This window comes from Anarrhichthys ocellatus, unplaced genomic scaffold, assembly GCF_004355925.1.
Source record: "Anarrhichthys ocellatus isolate YVR2014 unplaced genomic scaffold, GSC_Weel_1.0 scaffold40, whole genome shotgun sequence".
NCBI classification, from domain to species: domain Eukaryota; kingdom Metazoa; phylum Chordata; class Actinopteri; order Perciformes; family Anarhichadidae; genus Anarrhichthys; species Anarrhichthys ocellatus.
Genome location: NW_022280070.1, coordinates 1,783,826 through 1,802,677, shown reverse-complemented (window position 1 = coordinate 1,802,677; position 18,852 = coordinate 1,783,826). Strand labels below are relative to the sequence as shown.

Genomic DNA, 18,852 nt, shown 5'->3' with positions numbered 1-18,852 from the left:
AGAGAGAGAGAGAGAGAGAGAGAGAGAGAGAGAGAGAGAGAGAGAGACTCACTCAAAGATTTTTTGCAGCTGCTGTACCTCCGTGTATCCCTTAAACAGTGGTCTGTGGGAGACAGGTGTTCAAAGAACAAAGCATAACAAACAGCCTCCTGTAACACTTATCTCTATTTGTGACAAGTGAGGAGAATGTTTTACCTCTTATATTACACTCTCCAGGGCCTCATACATCTCCTCCGGCCAGACATAGACATCTTACCTCAAGAGGAAGAGCTCAGCAAAGATGCAGCCAGCGCTCCACATGTCCACTGTGGACATGTAAACAGAGTTCAGCAGCACCTCGGGAGCTCTGTACCACAGCGTCACCACCTGAACAGGTTAAGTAATAGACAGAATGCAGTGCTGTGTGCAGGAAAGAAACAGGCTCTAAAATGTCTTAGGAGAGGATAACTGCCGTTAGAATTAGCAGTGTTCAATTGTTTTTCAGCCTTCGCTCATGTCCCTATGTGCTGCCTCACTTACACCTGGAGTGAGAGCGATATTGAAGGTGTAGATGCGCGCCAGTCCAAAGTCTGCAATCTTGACTTCTCCGCGGCTGCTGACCAGAATGTTCTCTGGTTTCAGGTCACGGTGCAGCACCATGTTTGTGTGCAGGAAGTCCAATCCTCGCAGCAGCTGCTGCATCACATCCTGTGCAGACAGACAGCAGAATGGCTTGAGAGATGTGCCAAAAAAAACCCCAGGGACCATTTTTCACACTGAATATGTCTCTGTATCTCAAAAGTCATTGCTTTATTTGTTTACTTGTGGATTTTCATTAACTTGTGAAGTCAGGAGATATTAAAAGACCACAGTGTATTTAACATTCAGGTTGCCATCAGTTATTGGTAAACACATCACATGAACTGAAACAATGGAAAAGCGGCTACAGGGTGTAATAATACAAGTCAGGCAGCTTAGAATAATACAGAGGCAGTTAAAACGCTTTATAGTCATTATGATAGCAAAAAAAAAAGTTGTATATCACAGCTATTTAATCATTTGTCAATGTTTAAAGGTATGCTATGCAGGAATGTCATAAAAAAACAATGAATAGACCGATACAAATATAATATTTTCTCTTTTTTTCTTCTTTAGCTGCGTTTGTTTCAGGGCATCAGCCTTTGGGCAGTTGACTGAGACAAACACACACAGAGAGCAGAGAGGCCACAGCAGGATGAAGCATGCACTTCAACTGCCTTCACACAAAACCCGGCAATGCAACACCGTCCCACGGGGTTGTACGGAGGCCTGGGTGTGGTTGTGCTTATTTGTGCTTTATGTAACTGCCATTAAACAATCAGAAGAATGAAATGATTGGACGAGCTGATTACAGTCCTGCGAAAGCCAGGAGATGTTTTTTGTCAGAGCATTTCATTTATTGATTGCTGTCGAAAAGTGATTAATAAAGTCTCTTATATTAGATGTCTGACCAGAGAAATAATGAGTGCGGTAGGAGTGTGTAAAATTTGCCTCAAATGCTTCAAAGCCACACAAAAGATAAATAAATTGTATCTAGACTGGCTGCCCAAATGTGAAGAAGAAGGGAACATGTAAATCCTGTATTTATAAGGATAGATACACATAATAAAAAGGTATGCAAGTATGCAAGCGTTTGTTTCAGTGCTTTTTCCAGACTTAAATACATGCAGCTATGCGATGATAAGTCCGGTGATGAGTCCACACCTTAATACAGTCACGGCTCAGTCCAGAAGCAGGAGCCTTGGAGAGGTAGGTGGACAGGTCCTGGTCAATGTATTCCAGCACCAGAGTGAGGTCCAAGCTCCTGCCCACTGGCACAGCAGAGGCATCCAACAACCTGGACGTTTAAATCAGCAGGGGTTAAAAAAAACTAAACACAACATGAAAATATGCTCAGCTCTGTTTCTGTGACCAACTGCTTTTATCAAGTATTACATAAATAAAACTAAACATGGAGACAAGCCATATATAGGTCTATTTATATACATATAAGTCCATTTTACACTCTACTTCAACTTAAGGGAATATGTAAATGCAAGACTTCTACTTGTACTTCTATATATACTCGGTATTGTTCTGCCATCACTGTCCTTCAGATATTATAAACATTTCTTGACCATGCATTCTCGCCACAGATCGCTCCTAATCAATAATATCAAAAGACAAATTATAAAAATGGTTTCTAAAATAAGTATGAACAAACCCAACAAGTCAGAAACATTACAAAATGGCTCATATATCTGCATGTATAACACTATTGGAGCATGAAGTAGCCTGTAGACGTTTTTTTTTTTGTTTTTTTTCAATGCAACCCTGTTAAATTGTGTCATATACACTTAGTTGCCAGTTTATTCGGTACACCTAGATCAAACCAATGCTGTCTAATACAACTAACCTGCAGAAAGAGGCGTCATTTCAACTTTATTATTTATTTTATTTTGGAGGATGTAGTTTGTGGCAGCTGACGAGTGTTTGTATTATTTGTATGGGACATAGCCTAATGTGCAATATGATGGACAGCATGCGGAGTTAAGCATGTATGGTACTTGAGATTGGATATTTTACAAACATACACACTTTTCATACATATCTCGATGAGCAACTTACGATCCATATCATTAACGTTGCATTGTATATATTTTATATTTGCACTCTTTCCTTAAAAACTGCTGCACAACTATTTCCCTCGAGATAAATAAATGTGTATCTTATTTTATTTAATCAATGAGGGTGGGCTAAATACCAGAAACACCTCTCTGTGTAATGCAAAACAAGTCAACAGCAAAACAAACCAGTCTCCAGTTGAATCCAGTCCTCTCTCACAAAAAACATAATAAATGAACATTAAAACACTCATGAATGATTTATTTACCGTTGTTAGACTGCCTAATTTAAACTGTAGGTTGACCTAACAAACTTACTCGACTATGTTGGGATGGTTGAAGAACTTCATTTTACGCAGCAGCGACACCTCGCGGATCATGAAAGCAGGGATCCCGGACTCCCACGAGTCCTCGCGGACGTTGAATTTCTTCACCGCCAGGAGGCGCTGTTTCCCCCCCACCTCTCTGGCTTTATACACTTTACCGTAAGAGCCTTCTCCTACTTCTGCCAGCAGCTCGTAGCACAAAGGCTTAGTGCACACGTCCATGATTTTCCAGATTCAGGGTGAATTAACCCGGCCTGTCTGGAGAACAGTCTGCTTCAGGATGACAACAGTTAAATATGACGTATTTACCTGCTTCCAACACTGCCTCAGTGAGCTAGCCAACGAGGCCCTGAGTAAATTGAGGTTTGCTGGTTAGCTAGGAGGTCAACTCCTCCTGTCACAGACCGCAGCCGCAAACCACCTGTAATAATGTTTTGATGCAATTACCAAGTGTTTCATTTAAGCCTCGTTGTTACAGCATCTGGTGTTTGTACTTTACCTCAGACTGCTGAGCGCACTTTAGCCTCCATGCTGCTTCCTGCAGGAAAGTGTCGGAGCATAACTTGCAGCCAGAAAATGATAAGAAAAATCACACCCCTTTTATTCGCCAACTAATCAGAAGGCTCAAAATGTTGTCCGTACTTCCATCAGTCTTTTTTGGGGAGAGCGCACTTGTTGTACACGTGCTCACTGCTGCTGTCAATGTCACTGCAAAAACCATATGCTGCGTTCAGGTGCAGGCAATTTACTGTGGTCGGTGCACATAAACAACATGTATAAACAAATAAACACAACAGTCGCGGTTGGGATGAGGGTTTCCAGACGATTACCAGATAAAACATGATGACCAAGCTTTGAAGTTAAAGGGCCACAATATGTCAGTTTACACGTTTTAGTTTATGTCCTAGTAATTGGCAGCAAAGTGAATTAAAGCGCTATACAAAATAAATGTATTATTATTATGTGAATCCGTTTAATTTTAATAATAGGATATGTTTATATATTTATTTTGATACTGACTAAACGTTGTACCACACCCAAGTTGCAGAGATGTGACTTACAGGTGGTGCAATAAATGTAGGTGGCAAAATAATCAATGCAGTTAGAAACTAAATTAACCTGTTGACCAAATATTGGGAAAAATGTATACATGGTACACCAAAGACCAAACTGAAACTAATTCATTGTTTGTACCCTTTATTATTAAAAAAGGGAGTAAAACATGATACAACTTCACCTCAGGCACTGAGTTAAGAGACTGCAGATGACTTTCAACATTTGATTTTAGGAAAAAAGCATTTGCATTAACAGTTGAGGTCACGTTAGCTTTGATAGGTGCAGGTTGACTGAGGTATTCAAACATGAATTAATCTAGGTATGCATATTTCAAAGTAGGCACAGCTCAGTGGTATGAGTTGGTGTGGAAAACTCAGTTTTCCAGTTTATTATAGCAAAAACAAGTCACTTGTTAGGTTTAGTCTGAGGGCCTCTGTGCTGAGGCGCTCTTGAGTCGTGTTTTGTGAGTTAGACGTAAGTGCTAATTAAATAAGGTATAAGTACAACGGTCACTCAGCTGAATGTCATCAGGCAGTTACTCCTCTTTCAATTTGACATTCGTAAATCTAATTTTCTTTGCCAAGGCGATGGCATCCAGGTGGAGGTTGCGGTTGAGGATGACCGAGCCGCAGGTGAGAGCTCCGGCGAGAGCGCCGGCGAAGCCGCACACAAACACGTCCTGACCTGCAACACAAAGCACACCGAATGTACTGAATTTAGACAAAGTCCTGTCAGGAGTTACAGGCGACCTCTGGGTGATGTTGTGCTGCACGGGTGGTCTGACCTGTCAGATAGAGGTTCTTCAGAGGAGTCTGAGGTCTCACTGTAGCGTTGAGTTCAGGGCTGAAGCGGGCGAGGCCATGATCCGCTCCGTAGATTTCACCTTTGGGGGCTCCGATATAGTGCGTGTTTGTGATGGGGGTGCCAGCATCAATGAACTCAACCTACACAAAAAAAAAAACAAACAGGCAATATGAATATTATTTATTACGCCAGGAAAGCCAGCCTGGTGCAACAATGAGTTATAAGCAACATAAAACCAATAACACAAAATCAGAAACAAAAAGTGATAGTAAAATGATGCATAACAATTATAATAATTTACTGAAAGAATAGCATCCTAGAAACTATAAATTATTATAATAAAGGCATAAAAAAATATCTATAAAATAAATAAAAAGACCAAACTTATTTAAACTCACAACTATCAACCACATTTTGCAGTTTTAAATTTTGACACAGATGTTCCCACATTTCTGTAAGTTCATGTAGATGAGGTGGTTGTAACCCAAGAGTGGCTTTTTACACTAAAAACGTGAGTGCCAACCTATGAGCAGTGAGAGGACACCAGACGGATTCTGGAAGCGTTACCTTGTCTCTGGTTATCTTAGGGAAGACGTCCAAAACCACCTCCAGAATAGAGTCAATGAAGGTCTGTTTCAGCTCTTTGTAGTCCGGCGCTCTGTTCGTCACTTTGTCATCCTTCCACTCCTCAAACCACTTGTAGTTGGCAAAACTGACCAGACTCACGGTGGACTTCCCTGATGTGAAAATAAATATTTAAAAAGGTAAACACAAAAAAACACCACAGGACAACATATTATTGTGGAGTGCATTCATGAACCTAACTTCACTGTGAAGACAGTTTCTGTACCTGGTGATCTTTCCTCCCAGGTCGAATCTTTAGCCGATGGAGACGCCACGAACAGGAGAGGTACATTATTAGCAGCCTCTTCCCTCTTTGCATTGTAATACTTCTCCACCCTTTAAAAACACAACAGGTAATTCAGAGGAATTCACAGATACAAAATAAAGATATCTTCTGTTAAAATACTGGACTAAAAAGCTCCTTACAGTTGCTGTTATTCAGTGCGTTTCTGCAGTGACTATAGTCTGTAGACCATAGTCCTTGTGAATCTGTGATTCTCTCCGACACATTGTATTATATTAGAGCAACTTTAAGTCCATGTAAAGTTTAGAACTAAAGAATTGACCCATTTTGAGATCTACAGGTTGAGTTTAAGCGCTCAGAAATTTGTAAAACAAAAAGACCTGGCTCCTAAAAAGCACATTTTTAGTTTGCAAAGTCAAGTCCGTGTTTGGCTACAACCAGAAATGTGAATTGTGACAAGCAACAGACACGAGATGCTAAATGACATACAGTTCATCGAAATTGCTCTCGGCAAAGATCCAGTAGTTGTCCGCTTTCAGGCCCAGCTCCTCCTTGGTTCCATTCAGACCCACAAACACACTCAGGCCACCGTCACCGTTCTTCATCATACTCGTCTGCTTCTGGATGGCTGTGTTGAGTCATACGGGAGACAACTTTAGCTCACAGATAAAAGAGACATGAAAACGTAATCATGCGATTCATCGCACGGAGATAATAATCCAGAATCATTAGAAACAAAGTACTGTTGTGCAGCTTACACTGAAATGATTGCTTAACTCAAGCCAAGGCTCAACTGTTTCCAGGCCCAACCTTGCAGGTGGGACAGTTTGCTGCTTCTCTCTAGTTTTATGTCATCTTTGGGTGTTGGGGTTACTTGATGTTGTCACCTGAGCATTTTCTAGACTAAAGAGCCAACTGATTAATAAAAAATAATAATAATCATCGGTTGCAGCAGTTAGTCCCTACCTGGCATGGCCTGGAGCTCTTTGGGCAGCAGCTTCTGGTATGTGTTGAAGATGCCGGCATTAGAGATGACAATAGGGGCACGGATATGTATTTCCTCTTGGCCTTTCATGACGCTCACACCTGAAACCATGACAAAAATAGATAAATAAACCCAGTGAGTCTCCTGTCACTGGGAGCTGCATGATGTGACCGCGTACAGCAACACTCCCACCGTAAGCTTCGTTGGCGTCATTGAACAGGATGCGGTTGACTGGCGCTCGGACCAGAACAGCACCACCAGCCTTCTCAATGATGGGGATCATGTGGTAGGCAATCTCACTGGCGCCGCCTTTCGGGTACCATGCACCATTCAGGTAGTGGGTGACCAGTAAGCTGTGCATAGCGAAACTGCTGTCTTTAGGCATGTTACCTGCAGATCAGAGATGGAAACGCATGAGCGGGATACTGAAGAAATAAACTCATCTCACCAACAGGACTGCTGAAGCTCGGCCTAACCGTAGGTGCCGAAGATGTAGGTGAAAACAGCCCTGAGGTCCTTGTTCTCCGTCAGCTCATTCACCACTTCCGTCAGGCTGCGAGGTGCCATTTTGAAGAAGAAGGACAGACGTTGGGCCAGACCGGTGTAGACCAGGAACTTGGCCAAGGGGACGGGGCAGATCTTCAGCATAGCGAGGAGCCAAATGCCCCGCCCGACTTTCTGCAGACAGAACACACAAGACACACAGATGGTGATCTGTAATCGACTGACAGAGTACAATTAAAGTGGATTTACCAAAGTCTAGACCTGTATAACTGGCTGTGTGAGGATGCACCTTCCCCGGGAAAACTAACAGACACATAAAAGGAAGTATAGAAGAACACCTATTAGATTGAAACTATGAACAAAAGTATGAGAAATATTGTCTTAGGGGGTCATGAAACAAACAGATTCAAAGTGAAACGTGAACGTATCGTAGTGCAACTGTAATTATGAATCCATCTACTCCCGACTATTTATTAAGATAAGATAGACTTTATTCCACTATTAATCTCTCCTTTTGTACTTTCTTTTTTTGTTTCGGCTTGTCAAAATAAATCATTAATAAGTTGAAAACTAGAATTACCGCCTTGCGGTTGCCTCCATCAACCTGTTGCAAAGTTGCAGTTTGCATCCATGTCTGTCCAAAATGTCATCACTTCATTTTATCCTGTTAGCAATTTGTGCTAAATTGTCTATTTTAGCATATTTATTCTTGAACTTTGGCCATAAACGTGTTTCGTGAGGTCTCTGTGACCTTTGACCAACAAAATCATCCTCGAGTCCAAGTGGATGTTTTTTGCCAAATTTCCAGAAATTCCCTCCAGGCGTTGGTGAGATATCGTGTAATATAAGATAAGATAAGATAATCCTTTATTAGTCCCGCAGTGGGGAAATTTACAGGATTACAGCAGCATAGTGGATAATGCAAACAAGAGACATAGTGCAAAAAAGATCAAACAAGTATTATAAATAAGTAAAGAATATTAATAAGTAAAACAGTAAAAATCCACAAAGTGTTCACGAGAATGGGACAGACGGATGTGCAGATGGATGTACGGACAAACAACCCAAAAACATCATGACGCCTGTGGCCACGGCTTTTGCCAACGTGGAGACATAAAAATTAATAAATAGATCCTCAAAGATAAAGACAGTGGCATTCCTTTATCTGTGTGTTAAAGCAAAACGCTGTTGCAACTTAGTCTAGATACAATTATGCAACATCTCAGCTATAGAGGCCTCGCCGACCTTTGCTTTACCAACCCTTGAGCCCTTGAAGAATATCAGACAACACCAACAGAAATCTGGATAACATAGCGTCTTTGTGCCAAAGTTTATAAATACACAGTTCACTGAAAAAGATACTCTCTATAGTAATATTTCATCCTGTTCACAAAGGTCCTACCTTGACAAGCCTTAAGTACTCATCGATGGCCTTCTCCTCTCCAGGGAAGCACTTCTTCAGCTCCTCGGGGAAGCGGGTCCTGCCGCTGTAGATGGGGTACCGGCGGCGGTTCTCTGGAGGTCCCAGCACAACCTGGTCGAACGGATTCTCCAGAGGCTCCCACTGCAGCTGTCCATTAGTCATGCTGTCCAGCATGCAGCGGAACGGCTTGTGCTCCTGCAGGTCACCGATGTAGTGGATTCCTGAGGGAGAAAGGCAGAAAACACGTGGACACAGCAGAGTGTGTGTCAGCTTTTTAAATGTTGGGTGCAGTCACTTCACACAAAGTGTCAAACAACAAAATAAATGTCTTCATTTTATGTTCTTCTCACCAACATCAAACTCAAAGCCCTTCTCAGTGAACGTGTGGCAGCATCCTCCAGCCCGATCGTGCTGCTCCAGAACCAGGACTTTCTTTCCAACTTTGGCGAGCAGCACCCCAAGCCCAAGACCACCGATCCCACTACCGATGATGACGGCATCCAGGTTTTCAGGAACTCTACTGGCCAGAAAACCTGACGAAAAGGCAACAAAATGTTCAAACAATGGGCACGGCTGCAGCACAAACTGGCACAATAAAAGTAGATCTGAGGATTCCATTGGGAGAACAAATGTTTACTGTTGAGTCGATTGACATGAAAAGCATCAAAAAAAAAAAAGAAAAAAAAAAAAAAAAAAAAAAGTTAAACAACATATTTTAGCTCCAGCTTTGCAAATGTGAGAATGTACCGTTTTTGTCCGTTTTATGTCTTTGTAAACTGTTTGTGTTTGTGGACTGCAATGTGCAATTGTTCATTTTCTATATTTAAGAATAAACAATCAATAACAAATAATATTTTTGGCAGTCACACACACAATTAAAATGTAAACTCTCAGGAGTCCATGCTGCACACTAATCACTAATCAGGACATATTTAACTTTGCAGTATTAGCTTAGAGAGTTTCTTAAAGCCCAATGGTTTGAATTAATTCAGTTTTAAATACATGTTGGGATGAAGAAGTGTGTGCAGCGAGTTAGGTCAGCCACTAACCATCATTTTCATTACCGACTTATCTCTCATTTGATATTTCTAACAGTCTAAAAGCTCAAAATATATTTGATTTTCAGCAATATACCGACCAGGAAAGCAAAAAGCTTTCAAATGTTGCACCCAGATCATTTTTTTGCAAAATAGCAGTTTATTTTGAACTGCAACCTCTGAGGGAAGAAGCAATGCTACAACTTACAATTTGTTTCAAACTGACACTTAATTTCAATACATGCATTTGTCATTTGTTTAAAGTATAAAATCACAGCAATGTCCTCGGTCCCCACTAATGTTGCAAGACGGGTTCAATTTCCCCACAGCCGCATTCTCCTACAGGGACACTTGGACCTGCAACGTTGACTATGTAAACTAATTACAAATTCACTTGCGGGTGAGATTACTCAACATTTTATTATTTCAATAAAAATGACTTCAGGTTTTTTCAACTAAAACCTTTGGTAGTTTAACGTTGACAGTAACTCACCCTGCTTCAGCACTTTGTTTTTCTCCTTCCTGTCGTGAACCATCTTCTTTAACGGTTCACGAGTGTCCTTCTCGAAGGGATTGGGCCCGGAGCTGCTGAAGACATATTTTAATGTAAAAACGACCAAAGCGACACAAACTATCCCGACAACGAGCAACATCGTGCCAGCTTCTCCAACACTCCCGAGTGCACAGTTCCGCGTTACTCCAGAGTTACCCTCTGCACAACTGACAGGAGATGCCGGCCAATTAGAGCCTTCCATTAGTACACGTGAGGCAGTGACGCCGGCCTCAGGGCAGTTTCGACCAATCAACGTCAAGTTGAGTGTGAGAGCGACGCCTCGTTTTACAACACAAGAAAAGAGACGCAAACCACGCCCCTACTGTTTCATAATTGGAAATAAAGGCTCTGCTTGACCTTGGTGAGGCTTAAAAAGTATAAAAATAAACATAAACTAAAGAATATTATCATAAAAAAATATAAAAACCATTTAAACACTAATTATCTGAGGCCTTAAGAATCATCTTTAATGATATATTTTAAAAACAAGCCTTAAGATTAAATCACAATAGTATCTGTGTCATTTAACTCCTGCAAAGACATTTGAGTTTTATTTTATTAAATTCCATTTTCAACAAAAATGTACTCTTAAAAGTAGAATTTGTAGTACTGTAAATACAGGAAATCAGCAATACTTGTTTGATGTGAACGTGCTAAACCATCCATCTAAATTAAGAGCGCCCCTGGTTCCACATCTGTTAAACACCTTAAGTTGATAGTCTGCATACTGTCAACAAAAAAAGTGTTAAAAATGACAGTTGAACTAAAAGCCTCATGCAATTAGGAAACAATAGTGCTGCATGATACCTTAGTCTTGGCCTTTGTCACAGTAGTTTGACAAAGAACAAATCTTAACATCCATGTACTTGCTTGCTGTATCACCATCCACTGAGGAACACTATTAGATCCAGTTTTAATCTCCAAAAAAAGCTAGCAAGTGGTCCTTGAGTTTATTCGATATCCTGTGTAAACATGAACTTTGACAAAATCCTCACAGCAACTCCTAGATTTTATTTTTTTTTTTTTTGCTAAAAAAAAAAAAAGAAAAAAAAGAAAAAATGAATCACCTGCATCTTCACATTTTTTTCCTGCATCAAAACACCACGAGACCCATTCTTCTTTTACATCAGTTTTTAAATAGAACCAGCATTTTACATTAGAAACACTTTAAGTGGGGCACGTCCCCAGTCATCATCATCATCACCACCACTCTCACGCTGCACAATGTCCTGGAAGTCCAGACGGCTTTACACCAGCCCGGCTCTAACATCAAGACTTTAAACTGACATCACCTGCATGATGAGTGTAGAGCTCCAAATGCTGTAATGTTACCTGCAGTGCTCATACTTTATATTGTTTCACTTTCTAAATAAAGCTCATAAAAGCATAATATAGGTGATGACCACATCAAACCATCAATTCCCTCGGAGCTAAACACAGTCCGTGCATTCAAACTTGCCAGATCTTTCAGTTTTTCCTCATCTTTGCATTTTATTATATTAATCTTTAAGACTTACTGTGCGATTCCCTAAAGCAAATGAGGACAAAGTCCTAAAAATCACCCTCAAACACTTTCCATTGTAACCTAAGCTCTTGCAGACTTTTTCAGGAACATTTGACAAAACCTGAGAGCCCATACGGGTGGACATAGAAACTGGAGCACAGTTAAAATCAAGAGGCGTCATTACAAATCCAATTCCTGCCATGTGTTGTGTAAAACCCCATCAGAATGCATTCAACCTCCGCGTGGGAGTCCAAGCCTCGTCCAAACCTCCAACTGAGCCGGTCCACTGACACCAGTCTGTGTTTCAGGGCTTCTTCTGTTAGTGCAGTACGCTGAGGTCATGACAGTTAATACAGATGAGGAAACATCTTATCCATAATGACAGAGGGTTTGATGAGACAGGGTAAAGCATGACAAGAAACATTTTAACAGAAGCCCTTATCCTGGTGTCCACTTTTGGTATTTATTACCTCGCATTTTTTAACCTTTTCCTCTTTAAAATAATTTTTCATCATTTTGATTCTTCTTTCTTTTTTTTTTTTTAATCTCTAAAACTTAAGGATGACAGATTTACTTTAATTGCAAAAAGCACTTCCAACGTTTAGGAATCAAACAGAACAGTAGGTTCTAGTCTGCATGTGTTAGGGCATAATCCTCAGTAATGTTTGATATTATTTACATGTATTGTACGTTTCGTAGGTATGCCAACAGTGAGTGTTTGATATACAGTAATCTGTGCAAACTGTTCTTGTGTGTATGTGTACAATCAAGACAGCTCTCAGATGAAATACAGCTGTTTGTGATGGTAACAATGGCTTAAGGTCCATGTGATCGAGGGAGGAGGAAGAGCAGCGAGGCTCTCCCTCCTCCCTGCCTGGCAGCGGTAGTGCAGGTCAAAGTTCAAAAAGTAAAAATGGGCGGTGGGTGTTTTTTTTTTTTTTTTCCTTTCCTGAAGCAGGAAGTCATCAGTCCATCTGTCCGGTGGTCTGTGCCATGGTGCCATCTCCTGGCCTGTTGGTGACACTTGTTTGTGGCGTAAAGGGATGTCACTGCAGTACCAACCCAACCTGAGAGAGAAGAGGAGGACATGTGAGGAAAGCAGTTACAAACATGTTTTGGGGAAATTTAAGGTTACAAAAGCTATTTGCAGGGTCCACCAAGCTAAATTTAAGATATTTAAAGACAGTTTTAATACCACATACAATGTAAAATAATACTTATTTTATGGTCAAACCAGCCAAGGGATGAAAGTTGAATGGAAGAACCAGTGGGGAGGATAGGGTCGAGGGTTATGTATCATTATATCAGTAGCATAAAGCAACAAGTCCAGATAAAGTGCAGAAAAATGAATGGAGGGCATAACAAATGAAATATGATGAATTAATTCAAGATCGTGTAAGTTCTAAATTTGACCCTTGCCCATTATGGTACAATGAGCTTCCTAGCTGCTGTAGCTTCTTGCTACAGGTCTGAGGGTGCCAACTTTATTTGAGGAAACTAATATCAATGCATTGGCAGACTTTAGGTTGTGATATTGCCACTATAAATGTACCTTTTCTGAGCCCATACTGGGACACTTCCAATTGTACAGATAATACTGTAGGTTTCCATCACCGATGCCGAACTTAAGCTTCTCCAAGAAAGTCTTGTTTTCCATTAGATCCAGTGCATTGAAGACATCAAACCCTTTCTGGATAAAGAGACGAGAAGAAAAAAACAACAACAAGTCGTTAGTTCCCTGAGAATCAACATTTCAGAGAACACACACACATGGATTGAAGAGGAACACACCGATTTGGCCAGGATGAGGGCGTCAGACATCAGGTCGAGAATGGGGGTGGTGGTGTGCACGTTGTAGAAGGAGTACGCTGCTTTTAGGCTGCGGTGCAGAGGGTGGTTCATAATGGTAGAGGGCAGTGTGTAGAAGCTCAAGAAATCTGTTACCTTGCCATCGTTCTGTCAAGAGAATGACACACGTTTATACAAAGCCTCTCAGCAGGATGGTTTAAGACAGAATTATTTAAAGATGTCTCGGGCAAAAAGTCTCTGGAATTTTTTTTCTTTACCTCCACCAGGTAAGTGTCGATAATATTCTCCCGGGGCAGCAGCCAGTGTTCTACCTCTTCCTGGTTCATGGCGGGCACCAGGTTGAACTGGCTCAGGTACTCACGGAGGAGGCGATGCACAACTGGGACATCCTTCTTGGTCATCGTCCGCAGGCCGGAAGTCTTCGGAGTCTGAAGGAGCGAAACCAAGGGAGGAGAAGCATAAAGGCTCGGCAGGGCTTGGTGGCCCATATTTGTGTTTGTGAAATATGTGTGTTTTCACTAACGTCAGGAAGACGGTACAACTTCATGGTGCGCTGCATCGTCATGTTCCTGCTCAGGTGGGAGAACTTCACCTCGATTAGCTTGCGTGGGTTCAAAGAGCGATGCCAGTACCTGTGCAGAGAAGTTGGATTTGTAGAAGAGGGAAGGTTGTGTGCATAAAATATGTGGAGAGCTATTCTGTCCGTCTCACCTGCATGTGCCCACAGGTTTGGGCAGTACCACTCCAGCAGTGTAAACTGCCTGAAAAATGCCCTGCAGGTTGACCCGTCTGGTGATTTCTCTTATCAGAACCGGAGCAACTCGTTTGGAGCGAAGCTTCTTGTGGACACAGAGGAAATTGATCTCTACCATTTTCTTTTCTCTAAACATCAGACAAAGAAAGAACGCATTACGTGAGCAACTCTACAACAAACTCAAACCAGAATGACAGAAAAAAGCATTTATACAAAATAGTATTAAATACTTTTTACATTAAAATGAATAATCTATCACGTGTTGCACTTTTACATTTTAACCTTTAGATTAAAAATCAGAAGAACACAATTCACACAAATATTTGCTATACTGTACTTTCAGTGTAAAATATAAGACTGATCTATATTTAAGACAACTTATTCAGCATGAGGTGTTTTCCTGGTCAACAATATGTACACAGAGTGGCCCCTTCGTTAAGATACACTTTAACAGCCCTGCCATAAATTTGAGTACCTTAACAAAGTTTATAAAGTAATACTGACATGGTCACTGAGTGAACTTAATGTGGAAATCGAGTGATGTAATCGATTCAATCCATTATACTTTCACACGGCGTTGTTGTGTTCACTTACATGTCGTAGATAGAGATGGAAGCAGGAATGGCACTGATGAAGCCTACTAGCTTCTGGTTGGAGTTCACTCTCACCCCACAATGCCACTGGGGCAACCAGCCAGGGGGCCGCAGGGCCCTGAGAGAGAGAGAGAGAAGGGTCGGTCATTAAATGCAACAGATTATTATACTGCCATCACCTGTATTAATATTTTATAAAATGTTGATCCATGTGCTTTATTTAAGGAAAGTATTTGCTGTCTAGATGTATCAAGTTTAGCATTTCATTCTAACATCACTGCCAGGTGTAAAATGGAAGAATATCAGTTCTGAAAAGAAATACCAGAGCAGGAACTCGGGGGAGTAGTCAAATCGGAACATGTTGTCATCATCTTCAACATAATTCTCGTTGAGAAGGGTGTAAAGTTCCTTGAGCTGGTTTTACAGAAGAACAACAGAATTAGACATTTTCTATATCTGCATGTGTAAATGTGCCTATTAATACGTACATGACAATGCTCTGCCAACTCCACCTGTTCTGTATCAATTCTAATGAATTCATTTTTCTAACAATACGCATAATCAATCATACACATAATGTGCATTCAACATTGCAAATGAAAATTAGAATTGCAGATACTGGCATCGTAACATTTTGCTATGAAGAATCTCGTAAATGAGGCAATAAGCTTGTTTTTGCGTATGCGAGCCACACCGGTGTTTCCTTTCGCTACTGTAGTTTTCACTGTAAAGCAAGTTTGTGGATCTCAGCATTACAGTTCAGCTTTATTAAAGTAATAATTAATCAGTAATCACACGACTGAGGAGTTGACAGCAATGACTGAAGGCTATGTTCACATTGGCACACAAAAAAATCCACTCGTTTGTTTAACAAAATAAAGCTCAGATCACTGAGAGTCCAGGAGATTGTTGCTAAAAGGTGAATTCCTCATGTGCACTCCTGCTACGAGTGTGTTAATGCACTCTCTTACCACACCAGTGTTCCCCAAGTCTAGGGTGTCCCAGCTGAAGCCCTGCGGGAGGCTGTAGGGCTCCTCACGAATGTTGTCTTTGTCAGGTTCGATGGATCCGTGTGATGTCACAGTCTCCCCTGAAGGAAAACATAACAGTTTGTGACATAAGCACAGAAACCTACAATAAATGACATCCACATGTCTATAGAGCACAACTGACAGCTCTGACAAATGTCATACCTAGCTTGGGCACAGGCTGCGTGTCCCAGAACTGGTAACTCCTCCGAGTGGCCTCCTCCATGGTTTTGGCAGGGCCTTGGCCGACAGAGAACAGTTCAATGGCCTTTTGGATCTCCTGGAGCTTATCAGCTGGCAATGAATTCACCTGTTTGCAAAACACAGACAGAAATCAACAGGGTTAAAAGGGTCAATCCACCAAAATTAATCATTTTCTATTTAGTCCGGTGTGGCAGATAAGACGTTCAATGTTCTAATCAGCAGAGTGTCGCACTGTGAGCAAGAAGTGCACAGATTTCTACGAGCCACAGTCCACAACAGGAAACTATCATGATTTTTATCTTGTAGTAGAACTGTAACTCCTAAAATATTTTAGTTTTCCTTTTGAATTTTAGGCGATCTGACCCTTTGATTTTGATTGTTGCTTCATAAAATTAAGGATATCATGCCTTGGCAAGGGGGTCCTGAGCAGCTTCTGTGGCACCAGATTTCTTCTTCTTTTTCTGCTTCTTTTTCTTCTTCTTGGCACCAGTGTCGTCACCCAGACCCCTGTCACTGAAAGGACAGAAATATAAAGTCTCAATAAACTGGCAGAACACATAAGGTAGAGTACTGGACATATGGACTGTGTCCCTCTCCATCACCCGCATCAGCTGATAAAGGTGACTGAAATGGACACAGGAAAGAAACACAAATCGCCGTACACCGGTAGTTCCTGCAACCCCCTCCCACAGCCTGTGTGTCACTAACCCCCATTTCCTAATCATTTCAAACCTGAGGAGCCACACAAAGAGAGCCACCCGAGAGAGACTACATACTTACAGAGGATAATCTCATTAGTGTCCAAGAGAGGAGAGAGGCCAAGCACCGGCCTGTATTTGTAACACCAGCACAGATGGTGAATCACATGACCTCTGGAAGAGGACTGGAAGGTATATATGCACTTGTGTATATATGCATGTACGTACAAGAAGTCAGTGAGTGACGGGGACAATGGATAACAAAACATTCAATAGTTTGTTCCACGGGCTTCCATTTCAACAGAGTAGACCAGCTAGCGGCCAGAACCATTCTTTGTGAGTTGGGTGCAGGGGAGTCGCATGTGTTGCTCGAAAAGAGCAGGAGTGAAGCTCACATTTGCTTCACCTCAATTGATAAATAGGGTCATCATTTTCTACTTACAGCAGCGGTGGATTATGCATAAAATTGTGTCATTTTTCTCATTTTTTTCCTCATAGAATGAACGCTTTTACCTCCTACAGGGCCCCCAAAACCATTCAATTAAAAAACAGCCCAAGAAATAAAATTCACTCTGTGTTCAAACTGCTCACAGCTCATGATCACACCAAGGCCTGTGATGACAAGTAACGTTAGACTCAGATTTCTTTGAAGAAGTCATAAGCCACTAATAAAGGTAGACCAACACTTTCTCCAATGGCATAATTCGCATATACGGTGAGCAGGACACGCCTTAATATTTGCAAGCTAATGCTCCTTTCGTGTGTGTGTGTCACCGCTTAGTAAACATTTACAGAAGTCAAAGCCGAGCAGTAGGACTCAATCAAAGCCTGATTCCGTAGGAGAGCTGACATTAGGCTGATTTAGGATATTTCATATTTTAAAAGAGGGAATTAAAAGCTCTGCCGACTGTCGAGTTAACAAAGCCAGCCCAAAACAAACGATATGATCAAGTTGCACGTGTAACAACGTGCAGGTTTTGCTTATTTCACTTTTGATTCGGCTACTGTCTGCACACGGATCCTATTACAGACAATAGGGGTTTGACAGCTATGCTAGCATGCATGCTAACTTGCTAAATGTCAACTGGGGTTGCCATGAATTGCATCAGTTACAGGCAGACAGCAATATATAAACAAATAATATATCACACTGGCAACTTAATAAAAATAACTTTTTCTGTAAGTTGTACAAGTGACAGTATATTATTAAATGACTAGCTTTGAAGCGTAATATTACTTTGGGCTTGCTACCTCCACACTACGCCTTGCTATCAGCGCTGTAGAGCCCGCCCACATTAGCGACATGACGGACTCTCAGCCAATCACATCAAAGGAACTGGTAGGCAACGGGTGTTTCTAACCAATAGGGTAAAGGCAAGTGGACGGGCCAACCTCCATCGATGGCTGTCTATCCCGACAGCTCCCCGACGCTTTAGTTTGATCACGCTTTGATAAAGTCTACATAGACGTGACATATTGTTCACCGCTTTTGCTGCTAAGCCTGCCTTCTTACCCATCGTCAGAGTGGTGCTCTTCGTTTTCACAGTCGCTGCAGTGTCCGTGGTCCTCTACATCTTCTTTCTCCGGCATCGGTGCTGTCTCATTCTCATCCGCCATCTTCAACCAGGAAGTGAAGAGCCACCGCGTGCCCTCGACGACTTTAAAGCTCCCTCTGATGCTATTGGTTTAGAGCGGTGATGGAAATGTCTTCACTGTTGTCCTCTTGTGGCTGTTTATTATAAGAGGCTGTAGTAACACACGTTCTGGGGTTTATACTCGTACACATGCACACAAGCATGATTAGAGCCACGTGAAGGGAAATTAAAACACTTTTTTGACAGGAGGTACATATATTTACTCAACTAACGTTAGGTTACTGTACAACTACAATGTTGAGCTCCTTGTACATTACTTGATTATTTCCATTTCATGCAATTTTCCATCTATACTTATACTCCACTACATCTCAGAGACAAACATTGTACATGTTTGTAAATTATAGTTACTTTGCGGATTTAGGTTAATAAGACAACATATAACCAACAAATACATTCTGATGTACAATGGTATTATACAAATGTAGAG

General features: G+C 41.4%; 3 protein-coding genes across 3 annotated transcripts in view; all 3 read right to left on the bottom strand.

The window, feature by feature from the left end:
• The window catches only part of cdk21 (cyclin-dependent kinase 21), a 5,985-nt gene extending 2,078 nt beyond the window's left edge, over positions 1-3,907 (bottom strand). Inside the window, exons 1-6 of the mRNA XM_031867913.1 lie at positions 3,447-3,907; positions 2,940-3,368; positions 1,723-1,855; positions 520-687; positions 257-366; positions 53-103 (exon numbers count right to left, since the gene is read on the bottom strand). Coding sequence (XP_031723773.1) covers positions 53-103; positions 257-366; positions 520-687; positions 1,723-1,855; positions 2,940-3,169 — 692 coding nt within the window. The 5' untranslated portion in view covers positions 3,170-3,368; positions 3,447-3,907. The remainder of the gene's footprint in view (positions 1-52; positions 104-256; positions 367-519; positions 688-1,722; positions 1,856-2,939; positions 3,369-3,446) is intronic.
• A 451-nt stretch (positions 3,908-4,358) lies between these two features.
• retsat.2 (retinol saturase, tandem duplicate 2) lies at positions 4,359-10,391 on the bottom strand. The gene is made up of 11 exons (XM_031867911.1): positions 10,118-10,391; positions 8,938-9,120; positions 8,567-8,808; positions 7,137-7,338; positions 6,853-7,050; positions 6,642-6,761; positions 6,165-6,303; positions 5,658-5,767; positions 5,375-5,544; positions 4,788-4,947; positions 4,359-4,687 (listed from the first exon to the last, which is right to left on the bottom strand). Exons 1-11 carry the CDS (start codon positions 10,377-10,379, stop codon positions 4,539-4,541), a joined length of 1,935 nt encoding a protein of 644 aa, XP_031723771.1. The 5' UTR covers positions 10,380-10,391; the 3' UTR covers positions 4,359-4,538.
• Positions 10,392-11,246: 855 nt separating this feature from the next.
• Positions 11,247-18,392, bottom strand: nmt1a (N-myristoyltransferase 1a). The gene is made up of 12 exons (XM_031867912.1): positions 18,281-18,392; positions 16,477-16,582; positions 16,031-16,175; positions 15,809-15,927; positions 15,160-15,251; positions 14,839-14,955; positions 14,202-14,372; positions 14,014-14,122; positions 13,748-13,918; positions 13,473-13,637; positions 13,234-13,371; positions 11,247-12,748 (listed from the first exon to the last, which is right to left on the bottom strand). Exons 1-12 carry the CDS (start codon positions 18,382-18,384, stop codon positions 12,728-12,730), a joined length of 1,458 nt encoding a protein of 485 aa, XP_031723772.1. The 5' UTR covers positions 18,385-18,392; the 3' UTR covers positions 11,247-12,727.
• Between the last annotated feature and the right edge of the window lie 460 nt (positions 18,393-18,852).

Coding starts and splice junctions, on each gene's coding strand:
- retsat.2 (XM_031867911.1), bottom strand. CDS start 10,379: ATGGAAGGCTCTAATTGGCCGGCATCTCCTGTCAGTTGTGCAGAGGGT. Junction 9,121..10,117: donor AAACAAAGTGCTGAAGCAGG/GTGAGTTACTGT, acceptor CCTTTTCGTCAG/GTTTTCTGGCCAGTAGAGTT. Junction 4,948..5,374: donor CTAAGATAACCAGAGACAAG/GTAACGCTTCCA, acceptor TTTTTTGTGTAG/GTTGAGTTCATTGATGCTGG.
- nmt1a (XM_031867912.1), bottom strand. CDS start 18,384: ATGGCGGATGAGAATGAGACAGCACCGATGCCGGAGAAAGAAGATGTA. Junction 14,373..14,838: donor TCCATCTCTATCTACGACAT/GTAAGTGAACAC, acceptor TCTGATGTTTAG/AGAAAAGAAAATGGTAGAGA. Junction 12,749..13,233: donor CCAGTATGGGCTCAGAAAAG/GTACATTTATAG, acceptor CTTCTCTCTCAG/GTTGGGTTGGTACTGCAGTG.